Genomic DNA, 19,533 nt, shown 5'->3' with positions numbered 1-19,533 from the left:
AATCAGTTCTTTTGTAAATTACAGTGATGAAAACGATGTTTGAGTTGGATTTTATTTGCCAACCTATGAGCTAAATCTCATAGCGTTGGGATGACTTTGATGAAACTTTAACTGTCTTCAATGGATGCAGTATAAATATGAGTTATTTTATTGTTTCATTCAATTATTTTATTCTTTGCAATGTATGTGAGCAATCCCTAGACATAGTCAACTGTGCACCATATCCTTAAATTAATTTAATTCTGAAAAGGTTGGATTAGTTGGACCATGGTTGAATGATATGAGCAAGTATTTGACCTATACTTGTAGTAAACTCTAGATATAAAGCATCGATCATGCAGAAGGTAATAGTCCAGGGTACCATATTAAAAGCCTATAGCCACAGGCAAGGTAACTTGAAGTTTTTACTCTCAAAAGAGGCAGGCCACTTAAGAACTCTTCTGAACAGTAGGTTAAGTATGATTTTGCTAAGGCATTGCTGACAGGAAAAGTAGATTCTTAGTAATCCTGGCCTTCTCATTCAACATTGCATAACCCTTATCTTTGCCGAAGTAGCTTTTCCATAGCATTCTTAGTTGTTTATTTATTCGTTACATATTATTCACGAAGTTATTCTCTTAATTGTCATCACATTTCCAAGTATTCAGTAGTTCCACATATTGCATACATCATTATTCCTATTAATTGCCACTGCATACTTACCATAGCTTTACCATAGTATTAATCACATTTTATTATAATAACTTGGAATAATTTGGTTTAGTTATTTTAATTAATTGTATTAGTTTTATTTAAATTAGTTATATTTAATCTCTACAAGTTTGTCATCAGTACATGAGAAAAGGAATTCCTGCAACCAATAATATCTTTTTGTCCTAGAGATTGACAGAACTTTTTGTAGAAGGCGAAAAGAACTACCAAAAATGGCTAGGAATGGGAATGATCTTGGTTTCAATGATAATTTGAATGGACAAGATGTGAATCCTCCTATTCGAAGGGTGATACCAGGAATAAATTATAATTTGAATGGTCAGGGCACTGATCCGCATGTCCATGGGGTGATAGATGACAGAAATAAGACCAATTTGAGAGCATGTTGTGCCAATTTTGGATGACTTGAACCCAGGGATAGTCAGACCACAAATACAAACTCAATATTTTGAGTTGAAACTGATAATGTTTTAGATGTTAAAAATAGTAGGACAGTTTGGGGACTGCCTACTAAAGATCCAAGATTGCATTTGTGACTTTTTCTAGAGGTTTGTGACTCGTTTAGGCAACAAGGTGTTCTTGAAGATGCCCTATGACTTAAATTGTTTCCATATTTTTTAAGAGATCGTGTGAGACCATAACTGAACGCTTTGTTGTTGGAGATAGTGGCATCATGGAATAGTCTTTGCCAGAGATTTTTGCTACGATATTATCCACCAAACGTGAATGCCAAGATGAGAAATGACATCACGACTTTTCGGCAATTGGAGGATGAAATGCTATATGAAGCTTAGGAGCGATTTAAAGATTTAATTCAGAAATGTTTGATGCATAGATTTCAACACTGGATTCAAATGGAAATATTCTATAATGGGTTGAATGCACATATGAGAATGGTAGTTGATGCATCTGCCAACGGTACATTATTGGATAAATCATACGACGAAGCATATGAGATTTTGGAAAAGATTACCAACAATGACTATCAGTACCTTGCCATAAGAGTTGGGACATACAAGAGGGCTGTTCTACCATAGAGCTCAATACAATTACTTCATTGACAACCCAGGAATGTTCTTTAGCTAACATGATTAAAACAATGAAAAATCCAACTGCAGTCCAGTAGGTGAAATCAGTTGAGTTGTCATGTGTTTATTATGATGAAGATCATATGTTTGATGAATATCCAACAAACCCAGCATCAGTATATTACATGGGTAATTTTAACTGAAATAATAATCCCTATTCCAATACTTATAATTTGGGGTGGAAGCAGCATCCAAATTTCAATTGGAATAATTAAGGTGCTGGGAGCTCACACAATGTTGCAAGACAAAATATTCACAATGCACTGCCCCGTTACAGTCATCCTATGCCAAGGAAAAATGCTCAGCACCGCCAGGTATCATCTTCTAATTTTATTGAATTTTTGTTGAAGGAGTATATAGCCGAAAATGGTGTTGTGATTTCGAGTCAAGCTACACCTGTAATATCTTGAATTAGGGCTTAATCAGAATAGTGGTTTCGTGACCACAAATCCGAAATAGAAATAATTATTTTATAATTATTTTGATGATTATGATATGATTGCATGATTGTGTGAAAATTTCGTGATGAAATTCTATGCCTAAAGTGCTTAAATTGAAAGTATTGACTAAATCGAATAAGTTGCAAAATTTGCATTCTAGAAGTTTTTAGTATGAAATTGCATTGAAATATTAATTAGGAGATCTTAAATAGCAATTTGACCAATTTTAAGTTCATGGACAAAATTAGGACATGGAAGGAATTTTTGGAAAGTTTAGTAGTAAGGGCATTTTGGTCATTTAGTTATTAAAATGAATTAAAAACAAAATTAAAAGCCAATTTTTGTCCATCTTCTTAATTAGGCCGAAATTTCAAGGGTTCCCCATAGTTAGGGTTTGTTTCAAGCTTCCAAGCTCCATAGTAAGTGATTCCAAGCCCCGTTTTTAATGTTCTTTACGTTTTTGGAATCCGGTTATGTTAGCAATAATTCAACCTAGGGTTTATATTTAGAAAAATACCCATAGGTGAAATTTGTGTATTTTGATGTTTTATGATAGAATATGGAGTTTTAAATTATGTTAGACAACTTGTGCTGCTCGGTTTTGAGTGAAAACGAGTAAAATGGCTTAATCGGCAAAAATACCTAATAGTCACAAGTATATGTTAGAGTAAGAATTTGATGTTGCCATAGAAGGGAAAAATGATCAGCATGTTATAAAACATAAGAATAAGGAATAAAGTTTAATTCCCGAGCCTAGGGGCAAAAGTATAATTATGCAAAAGTTTAGGGGCAAAAGTGTAATTTTTCCAAAGTTCGTATTAAATGCTGTTTTGATGAATGTATGTATTAAATAAGATTAATTTGGCATTATAGATCAAGAGAAACGAGATTCAAGTCGTGATCGAGGAAAAGAAAAGATTGTGGACTAAATTGCAAAATCTTTATATTTTGGTACCAAGGTAAGTTCATGTGTAAATAATGTAGCATAATTGTTATTTTTAAGTTATTGATGTTAATTATATGTACGCTGATTTTTAATCGTGAAATATTATGCTTTGTGGTTAATGTTGAGTAATATGCAAATTATGTTTACTACTTGATAAATATGAATTGCTACCGAGTATCGGTTCCGGTATTCCATGAAAGACGACAAATGTGAGATCGAGGGAAATAGCCCGTTTGAACCTTAGGAATAGATTAGGATACAAGTGACATGTCACTAGGATGGTTGAGCATCCGAACTCGTTGAGTTGAGTCCGAGTTCACTTATGGATGCGAATGTCCGAACTCGTTGAGTTGAGTCCGAGTTCGTGAGATGTAACTAGGCATCCGAACTCGTTGAGTTGAGTCCGAGTTCACTTATGGATGCGAACGCCCGAGCTCGTTGAGTTGAGTCCGAGTTCACTTAGGGGCGGGTTACATGATTTCTTGATTACATATGAGGCACTTATGTGCAAATTATCCGTGTATCCGAGTTGTATTTCGATGTGTTCAACGGGTGAAATTTCTAGTGAAATGAAAGAACACTTAAGATGCAAGCGACGTATTGGTAAGTGTTTTGAAATGGACACTTTGGACAGGTATGTTCTTAACCCTCGGGTTGATAATAGATACAACAACGATAAGGTGGTAAGATGATGAATGATGTTTAGAATATGACATATGTTTTGGTGATACCATGCTAAAGTTGTTTGGTATATTTGTATTGTTATGTTACTTGTTATTTACATATGAACTTACTAAGCATTTATGCTTACTCCCTCCTCTTTATTTACTGTAGTTTTGAACAAGCCAGCTCGGGAATCGGGACGGGTCGAAGGTTCGATGACACTATCTAAAGGACTTTCATCTGGGTAAATGGCTTGTAAAACTTAAGTATGGCATGTATAGCAATATACTTATTTTGTGTAAATAATTTTATGATATAGCCATGATTGGTTGAGAAAATGTTTGATATTGATAAGTCATGGTGATGGTTAAATTTAGATCATGTTTGATATCATGGAAGTTTAATAGGTTATCTAGTTCATAATAACTCATGAAAAGATGAAACTTGCCTTAAAACAGAATATTGCTGCAGCAATGACATGAATTTGAAAAATCACTAAAAAATAGTATAAATGGAACTAAATGATGAGTAAGTTATGAAATTGAAGCTTAATGAGTCTATTTTCATGTGGATTGAACAAAACAGGCATATAAATTATATTTTATGAGATATTTAAACTTTTGTGAAACAGGGGTAGAGTGATTTCTGGATCCCCTGTTCTAAATTTAAAAATTCATAATAAATTTTAAAAAAATAATTAGAAGTTTTTATTATATGTAAAGATTCCTTATTGAGTCTAGTTTTAATAGAAACAAACCTCATAGTCATTGAAATTCTGTATAGAGGGATATCTGATTCGTAATACACAGAGGTCAGAGTAGTCGAACCCTGAAACAAGGGAGACTTTAACTAATAAACTGTACTAATTGGCCCAACCAAAAATTCTAGAAAAAATTAGTAAATAGATATATGAGTCTAGATTTAGGGAAAATTTATGGATTTTGATTTCGAGTTTTGTAACTCGAGATATGATTTTTCTTGTAACTGTGACGCGGGTAGCTAGAAAGCTGTGAATGTAGAAACAAATAATTTGAAGTTCTTAATTTGATAAATTATGTTCGATAACTCCTCAAGCTCGACTCTGGTGACGGTTTCGGGCGTGGGGGTGTTACATTTAGTGGTATCAGAGCAGGTTTAGTCGGTTCTCAAACTACGTGTTGTATGTACGGATTTTACTATACATGCCATATGTATGAATTGTGATAGTGTGACGACTTCTGACCTTTTTAAATGATTTTTATATAGTAAATGGATCTTGATCCAGCTGTGGTAGATGAAGTAGAGAGTAATGCGCCAGCTCCGGCTGAAGGGGCAGCGCCGATTGAAAACCACCTCCTACTGTTGGTTAGGGAGGAGGAGAAAGGGATCGGGAAGCCTTTCTCCAAATGATGAGTGCATGGTACACTGAGTTCGTTCGTACGAACCCAAATGTACGACCTCCCCCACCTCCCCCAATTCCTCAACCTATGCCTCTGATGCCTCAGGAGTGGATATGATAAAATTTCACAGAACCCTCGTTGACAGAATTCGTAAACAAGGGGCTGAAGAATTTAGAGCAAATATTGATGATGATGCAGAGAAAGCAGAGTTCTGGCTTGAAATTTCTATCTGGGTATTTGATGAATTATCTTGTACACCTGAAGAATGTTTGAAATGTGCTACATCTTTGTTCAGAGATTCAACCTATAATTGGTGGAAGACTTTGATTTCGGTGGTACCGAAAGAGAGGGTAACCTGGGAATTCTTTCAAGAAGAGTTTCGGACGAAATATATTAGTGAAAGATTTATTGATCAGAAATGTAAAGAGTTTCTTGAGCTAAAGCAAGGTAATATGACAGTCTCAGAATATGAAAGAGAGTTTGTTCGATTGAGTAAGTATGCCAGGGAATATGTTCCTACAGAAGCCAAGATGTGCCGGCGATTTGCAGACGAGCTTAACGAAGACATTAAGGTATTTGTTGGGATCCTTGAACTAAAAGAAATGGTGGTACTTGTCGGTCGAGCTTGCAAGGCTGAAGAATTACTGAAGGAAAAGAAAAAGGTAGAATCTGAAACACGAAATTGGAAGAAAAGACCAATGAGTAATGCACCCTCACAGCAAACCGGAAAGTCAAGAAATATGAATCCTCGTTCCCAAGTTTCAGCTGGGCAATCATATGGAAATTTTAAGAAGCAGAATGTGGGTCCTAAATCTCAGAATACTTCTGCAGCCAGTGTAAGGAACTCGAGATTTGTTAAACCTGAGTCCCAGCGGTGTGGTAGAAATCATTTTGGTCCGTGCAGAGCAAATGAATGTTTTCGATGTGGTTCTCCGGATCATTTTATTAGAGACTGCCCAGAGAGAGCTGAGAAAGAAAAATTTCAGAGTGTAAAAGCTAGTGGTGCAAACTCGAGGGGAAAGTATCCGAGAAAAGCTGGAAGTGAAACAAGCAGTAAGAATGTAGCCAGAGATGTAGCAGTTAGATCTGAAGGAAGAGCCCCGGCTAGAACTTATGCTATTAAAGCGCGTGAAGATGCTTCCTCACCCGATGTGATTACCGGTACATTTTCTCTTTATGATATTAATGTTATTACTTTGATTGATCCTGGTTCTACTCATTCATATGTATGCATGAAACTGGTGTCTAGTATGAATATACCTGTTGAGAACACAGAATTTATGATTAGAGTGTCGAACCCGCTAGGCAAATGCGTGATAGTTGATAAAGTAAGCAAGAAATGCCTTTCAATGATTCGGGGTCATTACTTTCCGGCCGACTTGATGTTGTTTCTGTTTGATGAATTTGATGTTATTTTGGGTATGGATTGGTTGACATTGCATGATGCTATAGTAAATTGCAAAGAAAAGGTTATAGAATTAATGTGTGAAAACGGTGAAACTCAATGGGTTGAATCAGATAAATCAGGGGCATTGTCTAGTGTGATTTCTTCGATGTCGGCTCAGAGATATTTGAGAAAGGGTTATGAAGCTTATTTGGCGTATGTAATTAATACAAAAGAAGTTGAAAAGAAAGTTGAATCAGTGCCGGTTGTGTGTGAATTTGCGAATGTATTTCCAGAAGAATTACCGGGTTTGCCTCCAGTTAGGGAAGTAGAATTTGGTATAGATTTGATACCGGGAACAGCTCCGATCTCGATTGCTCCATATAGAATGGCACCAATAGAGTTGAAAGAATTAAAGTCACAGTTGCAAGAGTTGAATGATAAAGGCTTTGTGAGACCAAGTTTTTCACCTTGGGGTGCTCTTATGTTATTTGTGAAAAAGAAGGATGGTTCTATGAGATTATGTGTTGATTACCGGCAGTTAAACAAGGTGACAATCAAAAACAAGTATCCATTGCCGAGAATTGATGATTTGTTTGATCAGCTAAAAGGAGCGACATGGTTTTCAAAGATTGACTTGAGATCTGGGTATTATCAGCTGCGAGTGAAAGAGTCAGATGTGCCTAAAACTGCTTTTAGAACAAGGTACGGTCATTATGAATTTTTAGTTATACCATTCGGGTTGACAAATGCTCCTGCTGTGTTTATGAACTTAATGAATTGCATATTTCGGCCATACCTGGACAGATTTGTTGTGGTGTTTATAGATGATATTTTAATTTATTCAAAAGATGAGACAGAGCATGCTGAGCATTTGAGGATAGTTTTGCAAACTTTGAGAGATAAGCAGCTGTATGCTAAGTTTAGTAAGAGTGAATTTTGGCTCCGGGAAGTTGGATTTTTGGGTCATATTGTTTCAGGTGATGGTATACGGGTTGATCCTAGTAAAATTTCAGCCATTGTTGATTGGAAACCACCGAAAAATGTAACTGAAGTTAGGAGTTTCTTGGGGCTAGCTGGGTATTATCGGCGGTTTGTAAATGGATTTTCTATAATTGCTGCTCCTATGACTAGACTACTCCGAAAGGATGTTAAATTTGAATGGACGGAAGAATGTCAACAGAGTTTCGAAGAATTGAAAAAGTTATTAACTCAAGCACCAGTGTTGATACAACCCGAATCAGGTAAAGAATTTGTGGTGTATAGTGATGCTTCTCTAAATGGTTTGGGGTGTGTACTCATGCAAGAAGGAAAAGTGGTGGCTTATGCTTCGAGGAAGTTAAAACCTCATGAGAGGAATTATCCTACTCACGATTTGGAATTGGCTGCAGTGGTGTTTGCTTTGAACATTTGGTGACATTATTTGTATGGTGAAAAGTGCCGAGTATATACCGATTACAAAAGTCTTAAATACTTGATGTCACAAAAAGACTTGAATTTGAGACAGCGAAGATGGTTAGAGTTATTGAAAGATTACGAGCTTGTTATTGATTATCATCCGGGAAAAGCGAATGTGGTTGCCGATGCTTTAAGCAGAAAGTTGTTGATTACTTTGAGAGTTATGAACACTCAGTTGAAAATGTCAGATGACGGTTTGATTCTAGCAGAGTTAAGAGCAAGACCGATGTTTTTACAAGAGATTTTTGAAGCTCAGAAAAATGATCAAGATTTGCTAGCCAAGAGAAAACAGTGTGAAGCTGATACGGGATCAGATTTTAGAATCGGTTCTGATGGTTGTTTGATGTTTAAAAATCTGATTTGATTACCAAAAAATAATGAGTTGATTCAAAAGATTTTGCATGAAGCACATAATGGTTGTTTGGCGGTTCATCCGGCAGTACAAAGATGTATAATGACTTAAAGAAAATGTACTGGTGGAGTGGAATGAAAAGAGATATTTCCGAGTTTGTATCAAAGTGCTTAGTTTGTCAACAAGTGAAAGCTGAACACCAAGTACCTTCGGGTTTACTTCAGCCTATTATGGTTCCTGAATGGAAATGGGATCAGATTACTATGGATTTTATATCAGGGTTGCCGTTAACTCCAGGGAAGAAAAATGCCATCTGGGCAATAGTTGACAGACTGACTAAATCGGCTCATTTTATTCCGGTACGTACAGATTATTCTCTTAATAAGTTGGCTGAATTGTATATCCGAGAGATTGTTAGACTTCATGGGATACCTTTGTCAATCATTTCAGATAGAGATCCGAGGTTTACCTCACGGTTTTGACAAAAGTTGCAAGAGGCATTAGGTACAAAGTTAAATTTCAGCACTGCCTTTCATCCACAAACTTATGGACAATCAGAGAGAGTAATTCAGATTCTTGAAGACATGCTCAGATGTTGCGTATTGGAATTTCAAGATAGTTGGGAAAGGTACTTACCATTGGTAGAATTTGCTTATAATAATAGTTATCAGACGAGTTTGAAGATGGCACCTTATGGAGCATTATATGGTCGTAAATGTCGGACGCCATTGTATTGGACTGAACTCAAGGAAAATCAAATTTATGGAGTTGATTTAATAAAGAAACCGAAGAAAAGGTGAAAGTGATTCGAGATTGTTTGAAAGCTGCTTTAGATAGACAGAAATCTTATGCGGATTTGAAACGAAAAGAAATGGAGTTTCAAGTTGGTGATAAGGTATTTTTGAAAGTGCCTCCATGGAAGAAAGTCCTTAGATTTGGACGAAAGGGCAAGTTAAGTCCGCGTTTTATTGGACCGTATGAAATAATTGAAGAAGTTGGACCGGTAGCATATCGGCTAGCGCTACCACCTGAATTAGAGAAGATTCATGATGTGTTTCACGTGTCTATGTTACATCGGTATCGTTCGGATCCTTCACATATAATTTCACCGACAGAAGTTGAACTACGACCAGATATGACTTATGAAGAAGAACTGATTAAGATTTTAGCTCGAGAAGTCAAACAACTAAGAAATAAAAGTGTTGCACTTGTAAAAGTGTTGTGGCAAAAGCATGGGGTAGAAGAGACTACATGGGAACCTGAAGAAACTATGAAAAACCAATACCCACACCTGTTTATCGGTAAGATTTTCGAGGACGAAAATCCTTAAAAGGGGGGGGAGAGTTGTAATATCCTGAATTAGGGCTTAATCGGAATAGTGGTTTTGTGACCACAAATCTGAGATAGAAATAATTATTTTATAATTATTTTGATGATTATGATATGATTGCATGATTGTGTGAAAATTTCGTGATGAAATTCTATGCCTAAAGTGCTTAAATTGAAAGTAGGGACTAAATCGAATAAGTTGCAAAATTTGCATTCTAGAAGTTTTTAGTATGAAATTGCATTGAAATATTAAATAGGAGATCTTAAATAGAAATTTGACCAATTTTAAGTTCATGGACAAAATTAGGACATGGAAGGAATTTTTGGAAAGTTTAGTAGTAAGGGCATTTTGGTCATTTAGTTATTAAAATGAATTAAAAACAAAATTAAAAGCCAATTTTGTCCATCTTCTTCATTAGGCTGAAATTTCAAGGGTTCTCCATAGTTAGGGTTTGTTTCAAGCTTCCAAGCTCCATAGTAAGTGATTCCAAGCCCCGTTTTTAATGTTCTTTACGTTTTTGGAATTCCGGTAGCTCGATTAAGCTTATGTTAGCAATAATTCAACCTAGGGTTTATATTCGGAAAAATACCCATAGGTAAAATTTGTGTATTTTGATGTTTTATGATAGAATATGGGGTTTTAAATTATGTTAGACAACTTGTGCTGCTTGGTTTTGAGTGAAAACGAGTAAAAGGCTTAATCGGCAAAAATACCTAATAGTCACAAGTATATGTTAGAGTAAGAATTTGATGTTGCCATAGAAGGGAAAAATGATCAGCATGTTATAAAACATAAGAATAAGGAATAAAGTTTAATTCCCGAGCCTAGGGGCAAAAGTGTAATTATGCAAAAGTTTAGGGGCAAAAGTTTAATTTTTCCAAAGTTCGTATTAAATGCTGTTTTGATGAATGTATGTATTAAATAAGATTAATTTGGCATTATAGATCAAGAGAAACGAGATTCAAGTCGCGATCGAGGAAAAGAAAAGATTGTGGACTAAATTGCAAAATCTTTATATTTTGGTACCAAGGTAAGTTCATGTGTAAATAATGTAGCATAATTGTTATTTTTAAGTTATTGATGTTAATTATATGATACGCTGATTTTTAATCGTGAAATATTATGCTTTGTGGTTAATGTTGAGTAATATGCAAATTATGTTTACTACTTGATAAATATGAATTGCTACCGAGTATCGGTTCCGATATTCCATGCAAGATGACAAATGTGAGATCGAGGGAAAAAGCCCGTTTGAACCTTAGGAATAGATTAGGATACAAGTGACATGTCACTAGGATGGTTGAGCATCCGAACTCGTTGAGTTGAGTCCGAGTTCACTTATGGATGCGAATGTCCGAACTCGTTGAGTTGAGTCCGAGTTCGTGAGATGTAACTAGGCATCCGAACTCGTTGAGTTGAGTCCGAGTTCACTTATGGATGCGAACGCCCGAGCTCGTTGAGTTGAGTCCGAGTTCACTTAGGGGCGGGTTACATGATTTCTTGATTACATATGAGGCACTTATGTGCAAATTATCCTTGTATCCGAGTTGTATTCCGATGTGTTCAACGGGTGAAATTTCTAGTGAAATGAAAGAACACTTAAGATGCAAGCGACGTATTGGTAAGTGTTGTGAAATGGACACTTTGGACAGGTATGTTCTTAACCCTCGGGTTGATAATAGATACAACAACGATAAGGTGGTAAGATGATGAATGATGTTTAGAAATATGACATATGTTTTGGTGATACCATGCTAAAGTTGTTTGGTATATTTGTATTGTTATGTTACTTGTTATTTACATATGAACTTACTAAGCATTTATGCTTACTCCCTCCTCTTTATTTACTGTAGTTTTGAACAAGCCAGCTCGGGAATCGGGACGGGTCGAAGGTTCGATGACACTATCTAAAGGACTTTCATCTGGGTAAATGGCTTGTAAAACTTAAGTATGGCATGTATAGCAATATACTTATTTTGTGTAAATAATTTTATGATATAGCCATGATTGGTTGAGAAAATGTTTGATATTGATAAGTCATGGTGATGGTTAAATTTAGATCATGTTTGATATCATGGAAGTTTAATAGGTTATCTAGTTCATAACAACTCATGAAAAGATGAAACTTGCCTTAAAACAGAATATTGCTGCAGCAATGGCATGAATTTGAAAAATCACTAAAAAATAGTATAAATGGAACTAAATGATGTGTAAGTTATGAAATTGAAGCTTAATGAGTCTATTTTCATGTGGATTGAACAAAATAGGCATATAAATTATATTTTATGAGATATTTAAACTTTTGTGAAACAGGGGTAGAGTGATTTCTGGATCCCCTGTTCTTAATTTAAAAATTCATAATAAATTTTAAAAAAATAATTAGAAGTTTTTATTTATATTTAAAGATTCTTTATTGAGTCTAGTTTTAATAGAAACAAATCTCATAGTCATTGAAATTCTGTATAGAGAGATATCTGATTCGTAATACACAGAGGTTAGAGCAGTCGAACCCTGAAACAGGGGAGACTTTAACTAATAAATTGTACTAATTGGCCCAACCACAAATTCTAGAAAAAATTAGTAAATAGATATATGAGTCTAGATTTAGGAAAAATTTATGAATTTTGATTTCAAGTTTCGTAACTCGAGATATGATTTTTCTAGTAACTGTGACGCGGGTAGCTAGAAAGCTGTGAATGTAGAAACAAATGATTTGAAGTTCTTAATTTGATAAATTATGTTCGGTAACTCCTCAAGCTTGACTCCGGCGACGGTTTTGGGCGTGGGGGCGTTACAACACCTCTCCGAACTCTTAAAAATCAAGTGAGGCAAATAGTAAACTCTCTAAATTCAAGGCCACAAGGAGCATTGCCAAGTGGTAATGAAAATTTGAGAACCCAAGGGAAGGAGCAGTGCAAGACCATCACTCTTAGAAGTGGGACTCAGTTGGATAAAGTTGTTCAAGATGCCATGACAAAAGAATTCAAATCTAGCCAGAATCAGGAAAGGATCTTAGAACCTACTGAACAATAGACAACACCTGAAAAGGATACATAGAGAAATGTTGTGAGAAAATCAAATCATGTTGCCAACAGAAATGCCACAGCAAAACAATATCAGGAACCTAAAAGACGATCACCTCAACCTTTCCTTAGCGATTCCACAATTCCAAGCAGGATATTCAGTTTAAAAGGTTTTTAGATGTTTTGAAGAAAATAGCTGGTAGAAGCTTTGGAGCAAATGCCCAATTACGTGAAGAAGCACAGATGGGGAGAATTTGAAACTGTTGCTCTTACTGAAGTGTGCACAACAATGTTGATGGATAAATTACCTCGAAAGTTGAAGGATCTAAGGAGTTTCACTGTCTCGTATTCCATTGGAAATCATTATGTTGGTAAGGCGTTATATGATTTAGGAGTAATTATAAATCTAATGCTTATGTCTATTTTCAAGAAGCTAGGAATTGGGAAAGCAAGACCTACTACAATGACTTTGAAATTAGATGATCGATCCTACGCCTATTCGAAGGGTAAAATTGAGGACGTACTGGTAAGAATGGATAAATTTATCTTTTATGCTAATTTCCTTATTCTAGAATTTGAAGTTTATTAGAATATGCCAATTATACTTGGAGGACCTTTTCTTGCTACATACAGAAGTCTAATTGACATACAGAAAGGTGAGCTGACCGTGAGGGTAAATGATCAATAGGTTACTTTTAATTTTTTTAATGCTTTGAAATGTGTAGATGAACATAAAGAATGCCATGTCATTTGTTTGATAGAAACGACAGTGGAGGAAGAATTCAGATAGAAACAACAGTGGAGGAAGAATTCAATAGACTTTGCCACAATAATTCTGATAATAACAAAGACTCATTAGAACAGATTGATGAAGTATGTTTTGAAGAACTCGGTGAATTCATGGAAGCCAAACATACATTGGAGAGACTAGGGAAAAAATTGACTCTTTGGATTTATTGAGTCATTTATTCAAGCCCCCTAAACCTTCTATAGAGGAACCTCCTACATTGGAGTTGAAACCTTTTCCACAACATGTAAAATATGAATACTTGGGAGATACAGTACCTTGCTGGTGGTGATTTCTGTGGAATTGACATCCGAACAAGAAGTCAAGTTGTTGGAAGTCCTGCGACGATTTAAGAAGGAGTTAGGATGGACCCTTGCTGATATAAAGGGAATGGATTCTATGTTTTGCATGCATAAAATCTTGTTAGAGGATTGCCACAACATGTCTATTGAGCAGCAGAGAAGATTGAATCTGATAATGAAAAAAGTTGTCAAGAAAGAGATTATCAAGTGGCTTGATGTTGACATTTATTTACCTAATTTCAGAAAGCTTGTGAGTAAGCCATGTACAATGTGTCCCTAAGAAAGGAGGTGTCACAGTGGTTAGCAATGAAAATAATGAGCTTATACCAACTCGCACAATCACAGGATGGAGAGTGTGCATGGATTATCGAAAGCTTAACAAGACAACTAGGAAAAACCATTTCCCCTAGCTATTTATTGATCATATATTGGAGAGGTTAGCAGGGAAACCTTTCTACTATTTCTTGGACAATTATTCAGGGTATAATCAGATTGCCATAGCTCCTAATGACCAAGAAAAGATAACTTTCTTGTATCCATATGGTACTTTTGCGTTTAGATGGATTGTAACACCCCTAACCCGTATCCATCACCGAAACAGGGTTACAAAGTATTACCAGAGTTTATAGATCAAACAAACAGAAATTTCAAACATTTCATATCATACAATATTCATGTCAGAAACCAATCGAAATCATACATACTATCCCTTATACAAGCCCTTGAGGCCCAAAATAGCATTAGAAACAAGTCGGGACTAAATCAGAAACTCAGAAAATTTTTTGGAATGCATTAAAAATTTTCAAATCAGAGACACTATAGCACCCCTAACCCCGTATCCATCACTGGAATAGGGTTTCAGAGCATTATCAAACTTATCAATTAAACAATCATACGATTTTCATATCTAAACAAATATCATTCACACATAGTCCCTAATACAGGCCATTGAGGCCTAAAACAAGCATTAGAAGCGATTCGGGACTAAACTGAGAACTCAGGGAAATTTTTGGAAAACATAGAAAATTTTCAAAATTCAGGGGATACGCGCTCGTATGGCCTAGCCTTGTGTCTCACACAGCCAAAGACATGCTTGTGTCACAGGCTGTGTGGACATTTGAAATAGGATCACATAGTCGTGTCCCAGCCTATGTCCTACCCTGTGTAACTCACTGACTTGGGTCACACAGCCAATCAAACGCCTGTGTGACTAGCCCGTGCACCCTTCAAAATGACCTCACATGCCCGTGTGCCAGGCTATGTGCTAGGCCGTGTGAAAACTGAAGGGTATACTGACTTATGCCACACGGCCAAGTCACACGCTCGTGTGTTGAGCCGTGTGGAGCTACTGACTTGATTTCTAAATAAGCACCAGAGGACATACGGTCGTGTCACCTTGCCATGTGTCACCCATGGCTGAGACACACGCCCGTGTGGACAAAAATAGGCTATGTTTCAAGCCACGTTTCTCACCCAAAATGTTGTCAACCTAGGTTCAACAATGCACAAACAACCAATGCATAAATAGACACTTATAATAAAAAAATTTCAAGCAAAAATCATATACTACCAATACCAACAACCAAAATGCTCTTAAGCATCCCAAATAGCGACTCAAAATCATACCAATTTCATATCCAAAATGTAACATCCCGAATGAGGGCCTAGTCGGAATAGTGGTATCGGGACTACAAATTTGATGTTAAAATAATTTTTTCATGATCATTATGAGGTCTAGGATATGAAAATGAGCATGTGTTGAAGTTTCATAAAGAAATTCTATGTGTAAGGTGTCTTATTGGATAATAGGGACCAAATTGAATAAATTGTAAAACTTGGATTCTAGAAGAAATTTGCATGAAATTTCTTTGGAATGTTAATTAGGGGTCCTTAAAGAGTAATTTTCCCAATTTCTAAGTTTTTGGACAAATAATGGGCATGCATGGAAAATTTTGGAAGTTTAGTAATGAAAGGCATTGTACAACCCAATTTTTTACCCGAGCCCACTAAGACCCAAATAAATAGCCAAATGATCCAAGCAAATTAAAAACCATCAGACCCAAACCAAACAGACCCCAACCCAATAAAAACTAACCTAAACCTAAAGCTAAAAAATTAAAACCCAAAGCCAAATTCCAAACCCAACAGACTCAACCCAAATAAACCTAATTACCCTAGCCCAATACAACCCAAACCTTAATAGAAAAAACAAAACCCTAGCCACTCTTAACCCTAGGCGCCGCCCTAGCCTTCTGACCAGTAACCTCAGCACCGCCACTATTGCCATCGCCACTCCACCGCCCTCAAGTTGCACCTGCAAGGATTAAATAAGAAAAGACAGCAAGAAATCATGTAAAATTGCCTACAAAATCCATAAAAAATCTTTTGTAATTTGGCTAGACACTTTTAAATAAAAAAAGAGAGTAGATTCAAACACACACACACACACACACACACACAAAAACTAAAATAACAAAGCAAGTTGAAAGGAAAAAGTTAGAAGCGGGCTAAGGTTTTCTTCTTTGTTCTTTTTCTTTCTTTTTTACAAAATCGTTTATATATACATATATTTCTTTATTTCTTCTTTTAAAATTACATATATTAAAAAAGGAGTAAAAAATATAAGAAAAATCTTACTTTTTTTTACTCGACAAAAAAAGGGCATTTTTGGGCTCCGGTCACCGTGCACGGCGGTCACCGGCGGCGTAGCCCATGGCGATGATCGGCCGGAGTCAGGTCGGATTTGGAGAAGGGGGAGAGAGTAGAGAGTTTTTTAAAGTTTTTTTTTAAAACAAAGATGGAATGATTTTTTTTTTACAAAAATGTGACTTAAATAGCAAAATAAAACAATGTCGTTTTGGCTTAAACTTATAAGCCTCAAAACGACGTCGTTTTGCCTTAGCCGACCCTAATCCGACCTGCTCCAGGCCTAGGATCCGCGTGTTTTCGATTAATGGGTTATTTGTGCATTCAGCTCTTCCGCTTTTCATGTTTTTGCAATTTAGTTTTTTTATTTCTAATTTTGCCCTGAAATTTTGCCTTGATTTCATTTTAGTCCTGTGTAAAGTGCTGCGTTTTGGAGGGGAAGGGAAAATTTCCATTTTAACCCCTCCTTGTTATTCACGCGTTCAAATCGGTCCTTTTCTCTTTTATTTATTTCAAATTCGCCCCAAATTTTTTTTAGATTCGATTTAGTCCTTTTTCGTTATTTTCACTATTTTATTATTAAATTAACTAATTTAATATATTATTATTATTATTATTACTATTATTATTATTTTACTATTATAACTTAACGTATTATTATTACTTTTATTATTATTACCATTATTATTATTATTATTATTATTATTATTATTACTTACATTCATTAGTATCATTATTAATTTTGTCTTTATTTTCTTTACTATTATTTTTATTATCATTAATTATTATTATTATTGTTTATTATTACAATTATTATTAGTATTATCATTACTGCCATTATTTTTATTATTACTAATTGATATATTTCTCTTTCGAAATTTATTTACCTATTATTATTATTATTATTTTAAAATACATTTATATTATTCTTATTATTACTTGTTCATTTATATCCTTTTATATATAATTTTAAAACTTTTTTTATTTATACCATCATTATGATTAATATTATCTTAAGTTGTTTACACCATATTTATTTATTTATTTATTTGTTTAATATTTTTTTAGTTGCTAACTTTAGTCTTTTTACTCATTGTTTTTTGGCTTGTTCATTTTATTTTCGTCCTTATTATCATCATTCGTATATACGCGTTTATCATTCTGTGACGCAAATTAGCATTGTGATTCATTTTCCATTTGACTACAAAATCACATCACATTAACGTTCATTCGATACACAAAATTATTTTCATAAGCGATACTCCATGGTTTGAGATTTGAAAAGTCGTTCCTTAACTTATAGGGTTTTGATTTTCTCAATAAATCCGAATATGCGAGTCCCTTTTTAAAATATAAGTTTTTTTAAAATAATCTCGAGAATTAAGAAAAGATCGTCTTCTAACTTACGGAATAGATCTCTTTTTAAAACTGAGATAATCAAATATCTTTCAAAATAAATAAATTTTTCGGCGTTTATTCGCGTATCGGGAATTTAAGACATTGTGTCCTAACTTACGGGATATAATCATTTTCCTCGATTAACGTGGAATATGTCATTTTCTCAAAAAAAATTTAAATAAGTATTTTAACAAAGGGTCGTACCTTTAAAATCTTCAAAGTTCTCAAATTTTCGATATCAAGACATTAATTAATCAACTAGGTACCAATTTTGGGCGTATCGAGGGTGTTAACCCTTCCTCGTGCGTAACTGGTTCCCGAACCCGTTTTCTGGATTTTGTAGACCAAAAATCATCGTTTTAATAAATTTAAAATTTTTAAAACAACCGAATTACTAGGTGATCCGATCACACCTAAGTAAAAAGGATTGGTGGCGACTCCTACTTTTCATTTTCAAAATAAAAGTTGACCTCTTTTTTTTTAAAAAAAAAATGGTTTTGACAGCTTGGCGACTCCGTTGGGGACTTTTTAAAATAAGAGAGTCAACCACGAGTTGATTAATTTTTTTCCTCTTGTCAAAAATTGCAAACTTGGTTTAAATGTACGATCCTTTCTTTGCATTTCACCCGCCTTTGTTACAATCTGTATCACTGTGGTTTATAATTGTTATGCTGTTCAAGTTTTGGTATCTTTTTGCACATTGCATTGCATGATCGGTTGATCTTACCCTTTTAAGTGGGAGTGAGAAACTATTCCTTCATGAGGTTTTCACCTCTGTGTAGGATAATGAATCGCTTTTGGGATACATCCGTACTTATGTCTTCGTGAGATTTTCATCTCCGTCCAGCCATAAAGAAATGTATTCTCCTGAACTAAATTCGGTCTATATGAGCCTATAATGGGTGAAGATTGAGGAATCTACTGGTTCAAGTACCTTTACTTTGAACCAAACTGCATACAGTGAGCCGTAGGAACCCGCCCTAGGTAGAGCTACACCAAACCCTAGTAGTTACCCGTGCAGGTGCTTTTTTTATTATTCCTTGCTTGCTTTAAATTGTGTATGAAATACTGACTTGCTTTGTTTTACTTTGATTGTACTTGCATGGAATTTTTATCACAAAAGGTTTTGATTCACATTCGGTTGCTAAATAGATAACTTATCATGGAAAAGGGGTTTCTTGATAAAGTGGAGGATAATGCAGCTGCCCGAATATGAGCTGAGACAACGCAGCAAGAGAAAGGTGATAGTCTTACCGAGGGGTATGTGTCAGGATTGTAGGATTTCACTTGGATCAGTGTAACCCAAAATAATTTACAATAGATGAAAGAAATTTGGGGTCATTGGGATGACGAGATCAAACAACTATTCTATTGTCATTATGGTGATTTACCCTATCTACTCGATATCAAGGTAAACGAGCACCTATTTCAAGCCCTCGCCCAGTATTGAAACTCTGCTTACAGTTGCTTCACTTTCAGAAAAGTAGATTTGGTACTTGCTATAGAAGAGTACACGGCCTTGCTCCGTTGCCCAAAGATTCAAGTTGACAAAGCTTATTCCAGAGCTGCCAACGCCCCAACGTTCTCAAAAAGCTGATAAACATCACGGGAATGAGTGAACAGTGG

The 19,533-nt window shown here is 35.3% G+C and overlaps 1 protein-coding gene and 1 non-coding gene across 2 annotated transcripts; one reads left to right on the top strand and one right to left on the bottom strand.

Moving 5' to 3' along the window:
• Nucleotides 1-1,442: 1,442 nt before the first annotated feature.
• Nucleotides 1,443-1,549, bottom strand: LOC121228777 (small nucleolar RNA R71). Its single transcript, XR_005926352.1, has one exon. It is a non-coding gene; the product is annotated as a small nucleolar RNA R71 (small nucleolar RNA).
• Nucleotides 1,550-12,991: 11,442 nt separating this feature from the next.
• Nucleotides 12,992-13,914, top strand: LOC107947856 (uncharacterized). The gene is made up of 2 exons (XM_016882365.1): nucleotides 12,992-13,300; nucleotides 13,837-13,914. The coding sequence occupies exons 1-2, from the start codon at nucleotides 12,992-12,994 to the stop codon at nucleotides 13,912-13,914; spliced, it is 387 nt and encodes a 128-aa protein (XP_016737854.1).
• Nucleotides 13,915-19,533: the final 5,619 nt, after the last annotated feature.

Source organism: Gossypium hirsutum, chromosome A04, assembly GCF_007990345.1.
Source record: "Gossypium hirsutum isolate 1008001.06 chromosome A04, Gossypium_hirsutum_v2.1, whole genome shotgun sequence".
Taxonomy (NCBI): Eukaryota; Viridiplantae; Streptophyta; class Magnoliopsida; order Malvales; family Malvaceae; genus Gossypium; species Gossypium hirsutum.
Note: the sequence above shows the minus strand (reverse complement) of the source record. Positions and strands in the feature narration are given on the sequence as shown.